The sequence below is a fragment of the Peromyscus californicus genome, unplaced genomic scaffold (genome assembly GCF_007827085.1).
Source record: "Peromyscus californicus insignis strain IS unplaced genomic scaffold, ASM782708v3 Scaffold_8__1_contigs__length_139910024, whole genome shotgun sequence".
Lineage (NCBI taxonomy): Eukaryota > Metazoa > Chordata > Mammalia > Rodentia > Cricetidae > Peromyscus > Peromyscus californicus.
Window position 1 is genome coordinate 67,838,178 of NW_026294606.1, and position 17,546 is coordinate 67,855,723.

Sequence of the window (17,546 nt, forward strand, 5' to 3'; positions counted from 1 at the left end):
CTCAGCTGTTGAAAGCAACTGTTACTCTTGCAGAGGACCCCCAGAAAGCAGCTCACAACTATTTGTAATTCCAGTTCCAGAGAATCTAATGCCGTTTTCTGCCCTTAGTGGGTACTGTATGCACCTGCTACACAGACGTACCTGCAGATAAAACACTCATTCACATAAAAGGAAAATAAATACATCAAAGAAAGAAGTTACTAAAAACAAAGTATTTAAACTATATCATTTATGCTACTTCAGACACTATTTCCTTATTTAACAGAATGAAATAGTCTTGATAAAAGTTAGGTTATAGAATATTGAGATTATTGCAACTAAATAAAAACTTTTCAAAGCTTTTTTTGTTAGTTTAGATAGAAGCTCTTACTAGTCATGTTAGATATTTATTAGTCATGCAAATAAAGTAAGTAGACAATCTGGAGCCTGAGCATACAAGGTATGAATACCAGTTCATACAATTTCTTTAACTGATTTATGAAAATTGATTTAACAACTTGAAATGTATACCCATGTTCTCTCTCTCTCTCTCTCTCTCTCTCTGTGTGTGTGTGTGTGTGTGTGTATTTGTAGAATATTAGTCGAACTGTAAACAGTCTAACAGGAAAACAGTTTAGTAAGAAAAAATGTATATGAGGATAACATAATAAAGCTCAATTCTTTGTAAACTAATTAAAACAAATATACATAGAACACTCTTACATGTAATTGTGTAGTTTTACATTGGTCTTTATCCTAAAGTTCTTGAGGGTACATGAAATCTTTTTGAAGCTATGTTTGTTACTCAGAAGCACCTGACTGCCAACTCAAGTGAAAGGAAGAGAGTCCCATCCTGGCACCATCCCCATGCTTCAGGATGCTGGAAACATCTGCTAGGGCTGGCAAAAGGCCATTTGAAGACTTCTCCAAAAGTTGATTGGCAACTTTCAGGAGGAAGAAAATCTGCCACTTAGGGAAATTCTTGTAGGATGTTTTCCTCATTTTCTACCAAGCATCATCTTTATAACCCTTTGGAGTCATTGTCTTTTACCATTCAAAGACTGGAATCAGAGTTCAGTAAATGCCATTCCCAGTTAAGCAAATTAAACAGTTATTGAATTGTATTGCATCTAATTTTTAAATTTGGGAATATTTGTTTTGTAGCCTGACCTCTTCAATCACTACAACTTTGTTCCATTATTGGTGTGACATTTATATCTTAGGCATGTTACTGCTCATAGAGTTAATAATGCCCTCCAGAGAACGACAAGATAAAGCGACCTTTGTTTTGTTGTGAGTTTAGTCTGAATTTTTACTTTTGCTAGTATTGTACAACATTTTATAGTGAAAATTATCAAATATGTTTTTATTTATGTGAATCAGTGCCAAATGTCAGTTGGCAGCCTACCTCTTTAGTATTTTAATTCATGTGTATGTGTGTTTTGCTTGCATGTATGTCTGTGTACCACTTATACCCACAGAGGCCAGAAAAGTAAATCAGATCCCCTGGAACTGGGGTGATAGCCAGTTATGAGTCATTATGTGTGTGCTCAGAACTGAACCAGGGTCCCCTGTAGGAGCAACAAGTGCTATTAACCACTGAGCCATCTCTCCAGTCCCCCAGAGGGATGCTGGGAATTGAACCTGGGTCCTTTGGAAGATTAGCCGGTTCTCTTAACCACTGAGTCATATCTCCTCCCCTATCTCCTTAGTTTAAATTTCTATCACTGTCTAGGTAATTTTCACTGGAAATTCAGTGATTAAACTCTAACAGAAGTACTTATAATGTTATTAATGGTAGCATCCAATAACCTAGGAGTGACTGAAAATTTATCCTAAAGTATTCAAAAGGTTTAGTGATAATCAAGTAAGTTATAGTCAAGTTTAGTGATATGTATATATCATATATATATATATATATATATATATATATATATATATATATCCACACATGATACTGTATATACATCATGATATATGATACTGGAGTTCCAAAATATAATAATAACATAGCTTTACAAGGTTGGGTTTACTCATTTCATTTTTACAACTCCCATAAAATACATTACTGTTACTAAAAATACAGTCACATTTACAATTGTAAGAAAACATGGAAAAAACTAAAATTGACCTCATGATATGTAGTCAATATATATCTATTGCATGTAGAGGATTATCTATTATGATGGTTCTATAAGACCAAGGGAGCACAGCTGAGTAGACAAGCCTAGTGCCCTCTTTTCTGATACCTTGCTGACCTTGGAAAGTGATAACTCTTGGGTGTTTTTCTTCCTGTGTAGAGCCACATGATGAGCTGTGGATTGGTTTAAACGACATCAAGGTTCAAATGTACTTTGAGTGGAGTGATGGGACCCCAGTGACATTTACCAAATGGCTTCGTGGAGAGCCGAGCCATGAGAACAACAGGCAGGAGGACTGCGTGGTGATGAAGGGCAAGGTGAGGTGCTCTGCTGAGGCCTGACAATGGTGTTGGGAGCCTCTTTTCTCTGCCTTGATTGTTATCTTTTGGGATTGCTTCTGTTGTTGATATAGATTCAAGCTGCACAATTCAGATTCAGTTTCTTGAGTGTCTCACAATTGTCTAGCAAAGTCAAGAAGACCATAAGATAAATGATGCATAACAGTGCTTCTGAACATGTGGACTGGGACTCCTTTGGGGGTCAAATGACCTTTTCACAGGACCATCAGAAAACACGGATATTTACATTACAGTTCATAACAGTAGCAAACATACAGCTACGAAGTAGCAATGAAAATAATTTTATGGTTGGGGGTCACCACAGCATGAGGACCTGTATTAAAAGGTTGCAGCATTAGAAAGGTTGAGAACCACTAGGCTAAAAGGTAGCATTAACTAATAACTAATACTGTCTCTCTGCTAAATTCTGAAGTATATACATACATGTGCACAGTACTATTTAGAACATAGTATATATGTATACATTTATATGTGTGTATATGATTTGATCCAACAATTCAGAGCTTTGCTTACTCCTTCAACTGGTTGCTCTGAGTAGAAAATGTAGACCTAGTTGATCCTATCTTGAGTCTCACCCTAAAATCTGTAGCTGAGGAGCCACATTTGATTTTTCAGATTACATGTAGGCTTTGTATTAAATGATTCATTCTATGTTTTAAATGTGATTGCAGTAATCAATGAATATATTTTCTTCTGTTAATAGATGATAGCTATGGGCCTTTCTGTATAACTTCCTTCCTCATTTGCATAGAGGATAATAATTGTATGCATCCCACAAGTGGAAATGATGATGAAAAAGGTTTATACATATATTATGCACAGTTCCTGGCCCAAATGTGTCATTAATAAATATTACTTACTATTTTTATTATTTAAAAAATATTATAATTAATTGGAATCCTGAGAACAGAATAGATGTGATGCACTCAGAGCAGACGGAAGAAGCCAGAGAGTAACATTCTGGAGTTAGAGGAAGATGGTGGGTAGGAGAGGAAGCCTTGAAGCTCAAGAAATAAGAGTGATATTATCTTAAGAGCAGAAGAAGAATCTGCAGTTTATAAACGTTGCTCTGGCAGTAGGGTTGGAAACTCGATTGTAGCAAATTAGAGATGGGGAATTAAAGAAGTACAATATATAAAATCCTCAAAATATTTATCAATAAGGGAAACAGAAGGAGATCTTAACTTGATGTGTCTAAGGAAGTAGGAAAGGTAGAATCTTAAACAAGGTGGAAGGTTGATCTCTAAGGACCCTCATCAACCAGGGAGAAGGAAGGAAGAACTGCTGTGATTTCAGGTTTGCTTGTTTGGTTTGTCAGGGCAAGGTGTTTTCTTGCATGGGTTGTATGTACTGGGTTAACTTGAAGACCAGCGAGGAGGCTACATACAAACCATTGGTGAGCATTATGCTTTAGGGACCTGAAAGTATTTAAAATTTTTCTTCAGCTCCCTCCACAGAGTGGATTTAAGTGTTCAAGATGAAGAATCATATCAAAACTAAATCTCTTTACATCTGTGTAGTTAGAGCCAAATATGCTGCTTACGTGTGAGTCATGAATTTGCCATTTGTGTGTAGATGCTAGCTTTCCCTAGCCAGCGTGCATGTGGCCTGGATTCAGTACCAGAAAGAAACAAATGCAGCAAGGTCCTGAAACGGACAACCCTTTGTTTTTCCTTTTGCTCCGTAGGATGCGTACTGGGCAGACAGAGCCTGTGAGCAACCACTTGGTTACATCTGTAAGATGGCATCCCAAGCCCATGCTCCAGAACCAGCGGAGGCAGAAAGAGGCTGCCGGAAAGTGAGTACAGGCCGTGCACAGTGATTGAAGATTGCCATTTGATACAGTGGGCTTTATTTTGTATGAGGCAGCGCTTCCTTATCATCGAAGACCAATGCTCCAGCTGTAAATATTCAGTGTCTTACTGTGTCTGATGCCCCGTCCTTCTTGAAGTTTCCTTGGGCAGTCTCTGGTTCATAGGGAGGTGCACTTACTCCCTGGCCCCCTTCAGAATGTCCTGACAGGGAATAAAATGACGCACTTAAAAGAGCCTGGGGTGGGTGATGAAGACAGGCTGCATGAGAAAGTGCTAGGCAGGAGTGTGTAGTCTGTGGTCCTATGGGCAGTTAACATTTCCGGTGAATAATCTTGAATGCTGACATGCTGATAGCAAAGTTGTCCTTGGCCACTTTCCTACTTAAAGTGTTCTGATGAGTTTTCTTCCAGGGGTGAAGCTTTTCTGGATACCACTACAGTAAGAGGCAGGGTACCTAGCCTCTAACTTGTGCTGAGTAACTGGATTAAATAAAATCCCACAAGCCCGTGGTGTCTGTGCCTCCTGCATGCACACACACATACTTGCACACACACACAGGGGAGGGGGGAACTGTGAGAGACAGAGACGGAGAGAAGAGAGACAGAACCTAAGGCAGAGGCAGACACAGAGAGACACAGAGGCAGAGTTCTAGGAGGCTGAAATAAATCATCTTGCAAATGGTTTCTAAAGCATAAGGAAACTGCAGACATAGTTTTGTAGGCTAATGGTTATTGTTTTCCTGTCTGCTGAGTAGCACATCTTCCTTTTTTGTCCTTTCTCACTTCTCCTGAACTAAAGGCAAAGTGGGAACTAATGGTCTTTTCAAGAGTGCTCTGCTATGGTCACATGACCTGAGAGCAAACACCACAAGACAAGAATTTATGACATATAATTTGGTATAGGACAAATAAGCTGTAATGAAAAACAAAGCAATTAGCCAAAAAAAAAAAAAAATCACAGCACGGAAAAGATGTATGAAGGGTCGTAACAATGGTCAAAATTCCTCCTAATTTTCCATTCCAGAAACTTTAGCCAGAGAAGTTATAAAGATTTCTTTTACTTTTGATTTGTGTGTATGCTCGTGTAGCTGCACATGTGTGTGCTGGTGTTTGTACTGTGTCTTGTGTACACATGTGTGTATGGAGGCCAGAGATCAAGTACTATGTATAATCCCCTTCCCCGCTCCATGTGTGTGTGTGTGTGTGTGTGTGTGTGTGTGGCTGGCCAGTGAGCACCAGGGATCCACCTGTCTCCTCTACCACTCCAGTGCTGGGATTACAGCCATATTCTAAGCTTAGATATTGTGTGGGTTTGGGACATGAACTCAGGTCTTCATGCTTGCCAAGCACTTTACCAGCTGACCTATCTCACCCTCTGTATAGATTGTGCAGCACCAGAGGCAAGGCTAGCATCTAGGCCCTTGTCTCCAAGCCAATGCACTTTGTTTCATTACCAGCACACTTACAGTTTTTGTGTGATCATACACATATGTAAGCGATCATACGGCATTGTCATTTTTTAACGTAATGAACGCATTACTTCTATATAACTGATATTTTATACACATTTCTTACCAGTTGCCACATATGTACAATCTGATAATCCAGTTTAATCATTAGATGGTAATACGAAAGTAAGGAAATAATTTATCAAGTACAGTTATTCTTAGGTTCTAATGAATATACAGGAAACCTATTTTAGTCTTATTTAGAAAGAACAGGAACCTGGTGCTCAGAGAAATCCATGTGGCCAAATTCAATGTTGATGGCGCTGAGTCAGCTCTTTGCAATAATCTTTTAAAATTGCATGTAATAAAACATATGCCATAGCTTGAGATAGAACATTGGAATGCATGTCCAAAGCCAATTCGTTTTAGGGAAAAAAGCAAGGAGGGCAATGGTTACTGCAATGCAAAGAATGTATATTGTAGGATTCTCCAGCTCATCAGAGTGGTAGAGATGCTCAAAATATTGAGAACTGTCTGACTTACTGGACCAAAAGTGTATTTCTCACTTCAATTTACAATTTCTTAATACACTTTGGCCTGCTTGCACTGGAAACATCACTATAACATGAACTGTTGCTAAAATTGTGAAGGTGCCATGACAAAATTATTAAAATTATGTACTTTTATGTCATGGAATAAAAAGGGAAAAAGAAAACACTGGCCATGAATAGTGACCTCCTCAAGACGCTGGGAAGAGTATGGGGGAGATATAATAAAGCTCATTTTGTACCTGGACATGCATGGTTTACAGGCTTCTTAATAAGAGTTGAAAACTAGAAGCCCATTTCACTGGCCTGAAGTTACACTTTCTTTTTCATTTCTGGGGTACATGAATGTGTGCGTATGTACGTGTGCACATGTTTGTGTACATATGTGTATGCAACCGGAGGCTATTCAACAACCAATGGCATCATTAAATGAGGAGGTTTCCCACACTGTTTTTGTTTGTTTGTTTGTTTTGTTTTTCCATTTTTTCTTTTATTGAAAACAGATTCTTTTCTCACACAGTTTCCCTTCCCTCTACTCCTCCCAGTTCTTCTCCACCCCCTCCCATCCGGATCCACTCCATTTCTGTCTCTCAATGTCATTTTCTAGTGACACAAAAGAACAGGCTTTGAAGAGATAACAACCAAACATGACAAAACACAATACAATAAGATGGAGCAAAAAACTATCCTACCAAAGTTGGACAGGGCAAACTAACAGAAGGGAATGAGTCCCACGAGCAGGCACAAGAATCAGAGCCCCACTCTTTCACACACTCAGGAGTCCCATAAAAGCACTAAGCTAAAAAGCAATATGCAAAGGACCTGGGGCAGACCCATGCAGGCCCTGAGCTTGCTGCTTCAGACTCTGCGAGTTCATATTCGCCTTGATTAGTTGATTCAAAGGGCCTTGTTCTCCTAGTGTCCTCCATCCCCTCTGGCTCTTACACTCTTTCTGCCTCCTCCTCTGTGAGGTTCCCTGAGCTCCAAGGGGAAAGATTTGATGGAGAACTCCCATTTAGACTCTCTCTCTGCATAATGTCTGGCTGGGGTGGGGGTCTCTGCATCTGTTCCCATCTGCTGCCAGAGGAGGCTTCTCTGATAATGACCCCACAATGTTTCTTGAGACGGGTTCTCTCACTGGCCTGGAGCTCACCAAACAGGCTAGAGTGACTGGTCGACACCAGGGCTCCACCTGTTTCCTCCTGTCCAGTGCTGTCTTTTGTTCTAGGGGACTGAACTCAAGTCCTTGTGTCTACTGTTCCAGCTGAACTGTCTCAACAGCCTCAGGGGATTCCACTTTCTATTCTACGCTACCAGAGTGGAAAATGCTCAACAAAGACGTTAACACAGAGTGGTTCTGAACAACTTTTGAGCCCGACTTATAATGCATTACCGAGATTTTCACACAGGAGAGTTAATGAATCTGGCATGATAATGCATGTGTTTTAAATGCTAACAGGAAAGAAAGGCGAAACTGAGACCATGGATCAACCACTGCTTAAAACCCTGTTTTTATTATGATGTAATCCCAAGTGTATTTTATTCCTATTATGATTTCTTTGACCCATTGATTTGTTGTTGTTATTGTGTGGAATTCTTCATTTTGAGGACTTATATTTACCTTTCTATTCTTGAGAAGTGTGTCACTCACTCAGTCTATTCACTGAACTTCTGGGACATGTTTTAGATAGGTTTTCAGTCTCCTAGTGTCTGTTTTTTCTCTTTGTTTTGTATGTGTATGTGGTGCACATGCATGTGTGTATGCCTGTTCACATGTGTGTAGGTGTATGAGTGTTTGTATGTGTGTGTGCATGTGTATATGTATGTGTGTCCTAAATTAATGCTGTGTGTCTTCTTTGATTGCCCATTTTTGCTTGCAGAGGCAGGGTCTCTCACTGAGTCTGGAGCTTGCTAATTCTGGCTACTCTAGCTGGTCCTCTTGCCCTTGGGCTCATCTGTCTCTGCCTCTTGAGTGTTGGCATTAAAGGTGGATGTCATGCTTGCCTGGCTTTTACATGGGTCCTGGGGATTTGAATTATAGTCCTCACACCTGCTCAACAAGTACATTATCCCTAGTATTAGTGTTTATATTTTCCTATGAATATGTTTTAAGCTTCTTTTTATTTTCCCATACCTCTATCCAATTTATTAATTCTCTCTGAAACTCTATTTACTATACTTAATCTGATTGTTGCATTTTAACTTCATTTGTATATATTTTTTTCAATTCCAGAAGTTCTGTTTTGGTTTAAACCTCTCATATTTTGATCTTTATTATTTCTTTGGTTGTTAAATCATCTCAAACATGATTATTTGTATAATACAGTTTTCTGATTGTTCTGTTATGTAAACTCAGTGATTCTCACCTAAAACAAGACATTTTCTCACATGGTTTATAATTTTTGCTTGTGAGTTGGTTGCTACATTTCTTTCCTCTCATAGGGGCTCACACCCTCCATGGCTTGGTGTGTGGAAAATTCTCTGTTGTGTGGTTTTATATTCTTCTTAGACTGTCTAAGGGAATCTCTTTGTGGAGACCAAATATTACTTTGTCATTTGGTCATGTATTCTCACACAGTGTCTACAGACAAAGTTGGAACTTGACCCTATCTGTAGTATAGTCTTGGCAATTGATTGATTGATTTTTGCAGTATTGGACTTAAAACTTACAGCCTTGAAAACACTAAGCAATCACTCTACCATTGAGATACATTCTCCTACCTTTGGTTTTTTGACAAGGGCATGCTATCTTTAGCCTAAGCTGACGTCTAACTTCCAAGTCTCCCAAGTACTGGCATTACAGGCATACCTGGATGACATTTATTTTGAAACTTAAGATTCTTTTCTGGTGTCTAACACCCCATGGAGTTAACAGGCCTCTTAATTTGGAGTTGTGTGGATAGAAATTTTTATTTGTCTTGCCATAGAAGAAGGTCAAACACTGTGCTCTGTGTGGATGGGAGGACCCTGCTCCAAGACCTCAGGCTGTGTTTGATACACTTCTAGCCACACACAGCTTAACTTTCAACTTAAGTCTTTTTATTTTATCTATCTATCTATCTATCTATCTATCTATCTATCTATCTATCTGTCTGTCTGTCTGTCTGTCTGTCTATCTATCTATCTATCTATCTATCTATCTATCTATCTATCTATCTATCTATCTTGTAACTGGAGAGTTCCTCTCTTCCTCTCAAACTCTTGCTGGAACTTAAAATTTTATTTGCATGATTTTATGTAGTACTTTGTGTATCTGAAATGCGGCAAAGTAAAGTCATTAAGTTATGTTGTCTGAGATTTGATGCCCATTCTCCAGTGGCGAGGCAGCACGGTTTTATGTTCATCATCTACCTTTGACATCAGTAGACATCTAAGGTTACAGTTCCTCGGCTATTTTCTGGGATTAGCTCATGTGAAATGAATCCTGAGCTCTATCATTCAGTGTCTTCAGGAATTGTTTCACAAGCAGTGTTCCTTGGAGAAGGCATTAGAATGCAAGAGGCCAGTCTCCCCTTCATTTAGTGCCATTATTTGTTATGTGAGGAACAATGTTGTACTGTTCTCTTTATTCACACGCACAATTTCTGTTGCATTTAATATCATTCTGATTTGTGTTCTTTAGACACCCCTGTTTATCAGTCCATGAAGGAGTCATTTTAAAAATATTCCCTGACAATTCTCTCACATTTTTGTTACTTGGTGACATTCATAGGGCTGGAAAAGGCATGGTTTTTACTGCTACTTGATTGGACACGCCCCTGCAACATTTGCTGATGCAAACCAGACATGCACAAATGAGAAAGCTTATTTAACAACGGTTGAAGACAGGTATGTAACCATTTTTAATCCATTCTAAGATATGTCACATAGTGAAAAGTGTTCAAAAAGATCTAAGATTTAACATGTTATAAATTTTGAAGTAGATTGTATATGATCTTGAGTCATGCATTACAAAGGTGGAGATATCTAAAATAGTCTTATTTGGGAGCTTCATTGAAAACATTATAAAACTACTTTCTCACCTTTGTGCATCTATTTTACTTAAAACATTATTTTTAAGAAAGAGTCTCACTGTGTAGCCCTGGCTGGCCTGAATTTGCTATATAGATTAGACTGGCCTTGAACTCACATCTGGGATTAACGGAGTGAGCCGTCATGAGTTTATGGCGAATCTACTGGATGTATGTTGCAGATCTAGTGTTTTCTAATCTGTTAGTTGACAACATTTTAAAACAAAAAATGTAAAATTTGTCCACCTAACACCCTGTTCTGTACTTTTACCACTCACTCTGTGGAGGAGAAGCATGGAGAGGACTGACTGAGGAGAGACCAGCTCACATGCATGCTTTCCTCACACACACTCACAACTCCATCAGTTCTGTGATCTCAAAGGGGTCAAGACTTCCCACACCCCCCAGTGAGCAATTCTTCAGTGACCTCAGCCCAAGGTCCCCTAATATAATTCAATTCCTACACTATCTGCATGGCAATGTCAACAGACCCTACAGGCCAAGGGTTCAGTCCTCCAGACTGTACCTTACCCGTGTCAGGGCCAGGTTGCAAGCCCTAAGCTGTTTGCCTGCATTTCTAAATGACCAGCTATAGAAAGACAATCTTACAACCCCAGGCTGAGTTCCATTCATTTGCTTGAACAGCTCAAAGAACTCTGGGTAGCCCTTAAATTTTCTGATTCACTTGAAGGATAGATAGCATAAGGAGAGGGCCAGGGGAGAGGGCTCAGTGAATAGAATGCTCACCACACAAGCATGAGGAACTGAGTTTGGACCCCCAGCATTCAGGTAAAAAGCCAGGCATTGTAGTGTATGCAGAGAGAGGGTTACTACAGGTCATGGGCCAGACAGCCTGGTGAGCTCCAGGTTCAGTGAGAGACCAGGACTCAAAGCACAAGGTGGAAGGAAGATGGCCAACATTGATCTCTGGACACCCAGGGTGAGGTGGAGGAGAAGGCAAATGGAGAGTCCATCTTCTCTGTTGTCTTGCCATCCTCCAGGAGTCTCCACCTGCTCAGCCCTGGGGAGCTTTCTGAACACTGTGTTCTTGAGCTGTTAGAGAGACGTCCTTCCTTGAGTGTGCTTGCTAACAGTCTGCTCAGGGAAACACAGCACCTGTCAAGATTCTCCTGTGTCTCTGTGCGGCCTCCCTCCCTCCAGGGTGTGGCATAGAGACCCCCTGGCGTTGCTAGTGTGGGTCATATCACCTACTATTAAAGAAGACAGGTTAGAATTAGAGGCCTAAAGTTATGACCCCAACCTCCCAAATATATATCACAGTATCTGCAAATAATCTACTCATTCTTTCTCTCCTTTTATTTTAGTTAACTAATTAATTAATCAATTAAGTTTTTGCTTGGTTTGGCTAATAGACTGATAGGTCAAGAAAATCAAAAGAAAATAGAGGATTTTTAAAAATGTAACTTTAACCTCTGAGGTCTCATCCATCTTTGAGATTTATTTACTTATTTTTATTTACTCTTTGCATAGCTTGGGTTATACACTCAAGAAACTTAAAAAAAAAGTAAAAGTTATTGTAGTTTCAGTGCTTCAAGGCAGACTCAAAATCCAGAGTCCTGCTGATACTAAAAATCCTGTGATAAAAATAGATATCAAGGGATTGCATTTCAACATTCATCTTCCTCGCACAGCAATGAGATGCTAATATAAACATCTGACCACAAGAACTCAGATACAGCTTATTTTAGGACATTGGAGGTGAATCTGTTTAAGTACCATGGGGATACATTCTGGACTGCTCTGTGATTGCTTGGTTAACAAATCATGTAAAGAAGAATATTGCATTGCTGTTCTGGAGCTATTTCCTGTCTCCTCCCATCAAGAGAGAATGTTAGAATCTAGAGGAAATAGCTCCAGAACAGCAATGCAATATTTTTGAATTATTGACTAAATCACAACTCAAACATACCATTAAATACGTTTCATGTTGATAATTTAAGAAATTTGCATAAGCGTTTCTGAAGTTTAGTTGAATGTAACTTTTTTTTTTTTTTTTTTTTTTTTTTTTTTTTTTTTTAAGATATGAACAAGCATTCCTGACTAGTTTGGTTGGATTGAGGCCTGAAAAATATTTCTGGACAGGACTTTCAGATGTCCAAAACAAAGGGACATTTCGCTGGACCGTGGAAGAGCAGGTGCAGTTCACACACTGGAACGCCGACATGCCAGGTATGGGAGTGTTGAGCTCAGAGTGTCCTTCCCTCGTTCCCTCAGGGAGCCTGTCACTCCTCCACACACCTTTCCCAATGCACCGTGGAAGCCAATTGGGTTTCCAGTAACTTTTACACTTCTTTACCCCTTCCTTCCCATCCAGGTGCAGTATTCCAGGGCAAAAAGGAAGAGAAAATTGTTAAGTAATTTGGTCCTGGTGTATTTGAAAAGATGCAAATTTCCAAGTACTCACAGATGTTCTGAATATTTGCCTAACTTCTGAAAACTTAAGACTCTATGGGAAGTAGATATAAAGCTTTTCAGTGAGGCTGAATATGAATATTCACGTGCTTGAATGATGGGCTCAAGGAGAAAATTCCTGGGGATCATTATTCTAGTTTCTTTTGTATATCTTTATCTTTAGCCATTTACATGACTTGGATTTTTATCTTATCCTTCTAAGAATGACAAGGGTCATTTAAGTATCTTCATTTAAAAGATGCAGAAGTTGGAACTCATAAATTATAGGACTAGAACTGCCCAAGCCTAGATTTCCACTATCTGGGTAGTCATCAAGTCTGAGCTATTTGGTTTTGAACCAACCAGCTGCCCTTCCATTGTGACTTACTTTCTCTAACTGAAGCTCATAAGTGGCCTCTCTAACAGACACTGAAAGCTCCTTTATCATTTTTCTACACTGGTATTACTAGTGAATGATATTACTGAATATGACATCACTTGGAAGGTCCAACATCCTTTACAGAAAACAAGTCATTGTGCCGGAATCAAAGCTAAAAGAGGGATAACAGCTATGTGTGGATTTGCTACTTGGCCTGAGACATCCTAATTTCCAGCAGTGATTTGAGTTTGCATTCTCAGTTTTGAGTGAGGAACAGATGTCACTAATCAGCTTATTGTTTGTGCAACTGCTATTTGATTATGAAATTATTAAACATTATAGGAATTGTGAGATCCCAGAGCATGTAAACAAATGAATTCTTTTTGTTTGTTTCAGTCTTGGTTAAAGTCACAACTCTTCCTATGGAGCTTTGCTTGGTCTCTGTTACTTATGTACCAGGAGGATTCTGAGTGAAGAACCCTGGGATGCCTTTAAGAATAACAATTCATTAAACTGGAACCATAACTCAGCTGTGACCATTGAGTCTTGAGGACAAAGTCTCTTGTGTAGTCCAGGGTTAGACAGGAACTGGTGTAGCTGGTAGAACTTCCTAGGGAGATCACTGTGTAGGCTGACCTTAATCTCGGGATCCTCCTGATTCAGCCTTCCATGTGCTAACGTCACAGCCCTGTTGGAAGACATTGCTGACTGGTTGAGATTGCAGTCTCTCATGACCTGGCAGCTTTTTCCAAAAGCTCAGCAACTTGGAAACTCCCTCCCTCCCCAGCAAAGCTTCCTGCTCTCTACCTAGCCTTATCTGGAGGCTGTCTCTAAGCCCAGGATGCCTGACTTATCTCAAGGGTGACCCTTGACACAGTTCCCTGCAAATGCTCTCCCCCCGCCTCCCATGACCCACATGGCAATTAGGCAAGTGCTCTAGCCATTTTGATAGGACCCTACCGCCACATATGAAGCCTTGTGATAGGATCGTGCCACTTAATGCAAATTAGGGTTTGTCCCTCAGCTTTCCAATCCTATATATTCCTTATACTCTGGAAAAAAGTTGAGCTATTTCTCCAAAAGTAGTCTCCTGGAGGGCTGTCTTCATTTGTGCTCACAGGCTGGGTCCAGAGCTTTCTGTTGCTGCTTCTGTCCCTTGGCCCTTGCAGACTGGTGACCAATAGAGGGAAAAGAGGACCCCGCACAGCCCTTGTCATCAGGCCCCACCACAGCATAGGTACTGGACAGAAAGACGATGTTTTTTGGCTCGAGAGATGTTGGCTGAGTGCCAGAGCATACAGCTTCAGGAACAGGCAGGCATTTGGGTGCCCAGCCTGAGTGTCAGGCAAGAGGAACGACTCTTGTGATCAGTGGGTCCCTGGGGCCTCAGCTGTCATCCATCACGGAGTAGTCAGTCTCAGCGCAAGACTGATAGTGGAAGGGAGGGGACTCTCGGAATCGGAGAAAAGGCTCAGGTGTCAGGAAATTGGGGACTTTAGAGAAAACATTCTGGAGAAGTGGTATCTCCCTGGAACTATGATTATAAACTTGTAAGCACTTAATATCCTTTGAAAACTACTAATACTAGCTCCTCTTAGCAGCAAGAATCTTGATGTTTTCAAACCTCTGTGTTACTTCTTGCTACAATGACCACAGAAGAGAATGAGAAAGTGTTACTCCTACTGTGATCATTGTTTGATTTTCCTGAACTCCTTTGTTACCTGTAACCCAGCCCTGCTCCATGGAGCCTGCTGTTTGCAGTTTAAGATGAGGAAGGAAGAGAGCTTGAGTAACTTACCCAAATCCTCCAACTCAGATGTGTCTTGTTTAGAAATCTATCAAGGGCCTCCGTTCTGAAGCATGAAGTGGACCATGGCAGGAGGAGGGAAATCTCAGAAACATAAAAAGGAAAGGAGGAAGGCCGGCAGGAGGGCAGGAAGGAAAATCCATTATGCTATGATTGTTGTATTATAGCAGAAATATTTTATTATTAAATGTCTAAATGTGGGCCACCCAGCCAGATGTGGAAAATATAAAAATGCCTTCAAAACTCCCTACACTTATGATGATCATGTTGGGAATATAAAACCCACAAATAAAAGGCAAAGGTATGGTGGTGATCCAAATTCCAAATGCTGAATTTCCTTATCACATGCAAGGATGTGCCACTCTATATCAGCACCTAGCCTTTCTTGAGCATGGCAGGGCTTGAGCAAGCACCTGTGGACTGAGTTCTACTTTGTGTTTCATGCAGGGAGAAAGACAGGATGTGTTGCCATGAAAACTGGGGTGGCAGGTGGTTTATGGGACATTTTAAAATGTGAGGAAAAGGCAAAATTTGTGTGCAAACATTGGGCAGAAGGAGTGACTCGCCCACCAGAGCCCACAACAACCCCTGAACCCAAATGTCCGGAAGACTGGGGTACCACCAGCAAAACCAGCATGTGCTTCAAGGTAAGTATCACTTGCTAAACTAATAAAGAATTTGAAATACCCGGGAACTAAAAACAAAAACAAAAAAATAAAATAAAACACACAGTTCAGGTTCCACATGCAGAAATTTTAATCTGATTTTGTTGATGGAGCGTGCCTTGGATAGATACAAATGACTCATTAACTGAGACCCACAAACACAGGCCACAGGACAGATAGGACCTTCCCTCTTACATCATCTGCTTGTTGGTATCCTTCCCTCTGCTTCCCCTCCGTTTCCCAGGGCTTTCTAGCCCTGTTCTGAGCTTGCCATCTTCATTTTGGTGAAGAATTACCCCTATTTACTCTAAGTTCTGGCACTTCATTTTTGCCCTGGCTTTCAGGCGCAAGCTTTCTGCTAGCTTCATTGATAAACTGGTCTACAGTTATGTTGTGTTAGCATTAAAGAGTTCATGCTTCATTTCTTATTTAACCCATAATGACTATCATGATGGAAGATTAAAGTATTGCAACTACATAGCCCCCCAATAACTTTATACGAGGATTCAGTGTTCTGCCATTATTTTATATATTCTTAGATTGAACCCTCTGTTTTCTCCTTTTGCAATCAAGTTCACCAAAATAGTCAACCAGTCAAACACAAACAGGAACAAGACCAGAAACAAAAGCAAAACAAACAAATTTAAAAAAAGTCACAACTCTAATGAAATAAGGATTTGGACCTTTTTTCTCTTGGTTGTCATAATCTTCATGGAAAAATTTAGATTTATTTTAATACAGAAATGTATCTACTGCTTAATGATAAAGCTCAAGACCTCTTTTGTTCAGTCCCTTTCAAAGGCACATGACCCTGACATGCTTCAGAAGACAGCTTGGTGGGATAGAAGAAGAATTCAGTCAGAGCCTAGGGATGTAGCTCAGGGGTAGAGCCCTTGCTCAGTGTGTGAGAGGCGCTGGGTTCCACCTCCAGTGCTGAAGAAAGGAAAAAATCACTTGTGAGAAGATGAAGTTGTCTGGGCTCTAACTCAAGAAGGGCATGATGTGTCTAGTTGAGCTGGTCATCTCTATTAGCAGCAGTGGGGACCCATGCATTGTTTAATCTAGTTTGACTAGTCAGAGCTAAATATATAATTCTCCCGAGAGGGAATATATGGGTCCAAGACAAAAGAGGATTTGTAAAACGGATTCTGGAGATTTCGCATTATCATCCAAGTGCCAGATCTACCACCATACACATGCCTGAAGGTAACAGGCTGTAGAGATTTATCACAGTAGAATTGTCTGTAGCTATGCTGTGAACTAGGAATTCCAGTAGCAACAATCCAGATGTTCAGGAATTAATTAAATTCAGTGGGTGGTTAAGTTAAGGAAACCAAACTCAGGGTGTAGGAATCTGAGGTAGGGTTGAAGGAGCTGCTTTGAGAAAGCTTGCTTAAGACACACTTACTCATGGAGTTTAAGTCATTCCCAGGACAAGGTGTAGGCATTAACTACCTAGGCATCATCCACAACACATAGGAAGATAATTACATTTTCTGCAAGCCTATGATGGTGAGAGCCATGACTCAAGAAGAATAATGGAAGAAAAATATTAAAAATTGGTGACTCCAATGAACTCCTGTACTGTTAGCATACTGGTACTGGTACAATTTTTAAGAGAAATGGTACTGTTCTTGGCCCAGGTATCCTTGACCCAAGGACAGTCACCAAAAATTGACCTGAGAGAATAATTCCTGATTTTTATTGTCTCAATGCCAGTGAAGATTAAAGATAAAGCTCTTTGTGGGAGTATGCAAAACAGAAACATACTTTCTTAAGGAGAATTATAGAAAAATGAGAAATTGAGAAAAAGAAAAAAAATAAGACAAAGTGAGAGTTACTCCCAAGAAGGCAAGGGATTCCCCAAAGAGGGGAAACTGTTGAACTTCTTTGTTCAGGTTTTTTTGTAGTTCTGTGGCAAACACTGGACAAAGACTAAAGTAATTTTGTTAGTTGAGCAGTTAGATGACCCCACTCTCTGTGGG

The 17,546-nt window shown here is 40.1% G+C and overlaps 1 protein-coding gene across 1 annotated transcript in view; it reads left to right on the forward strand.

The window, feature by feature from the left end:
* Mrc1 (mannose receptor C-type 1) overlaps positions 1 to 17,546 on the forward strand; it is a 92,116-nt gene that overhangs the window by 42,979 nt on the left and 31,591 nt on the right. Inside the window, exons 8-12 of the mRNA XM_052728935.1 lie at positions 2,280 to 2,437; positions 4,167 to 4,277; positions 10,001 to 10,116; positions 12,340 to 12,488; positions 15,344 to 15,543. Coding sequence (XP_052584895.1) covers positions 2,280 to 2,437; positions 4,167 to 4,277; positions 10,001 to 10,116; positions 12,340 to 12,488; positions 15,344 to 15,543 — 734 coding nt within the window. The remainder of the gene's footprint in view (positions 1 to 2,279; positions 2,438 to 4,166; positions 4,278 to 10,000; positions 10,117 to 12,339; positions 12,489 to 15,343; positions 15,544 to 17,546) is intronic.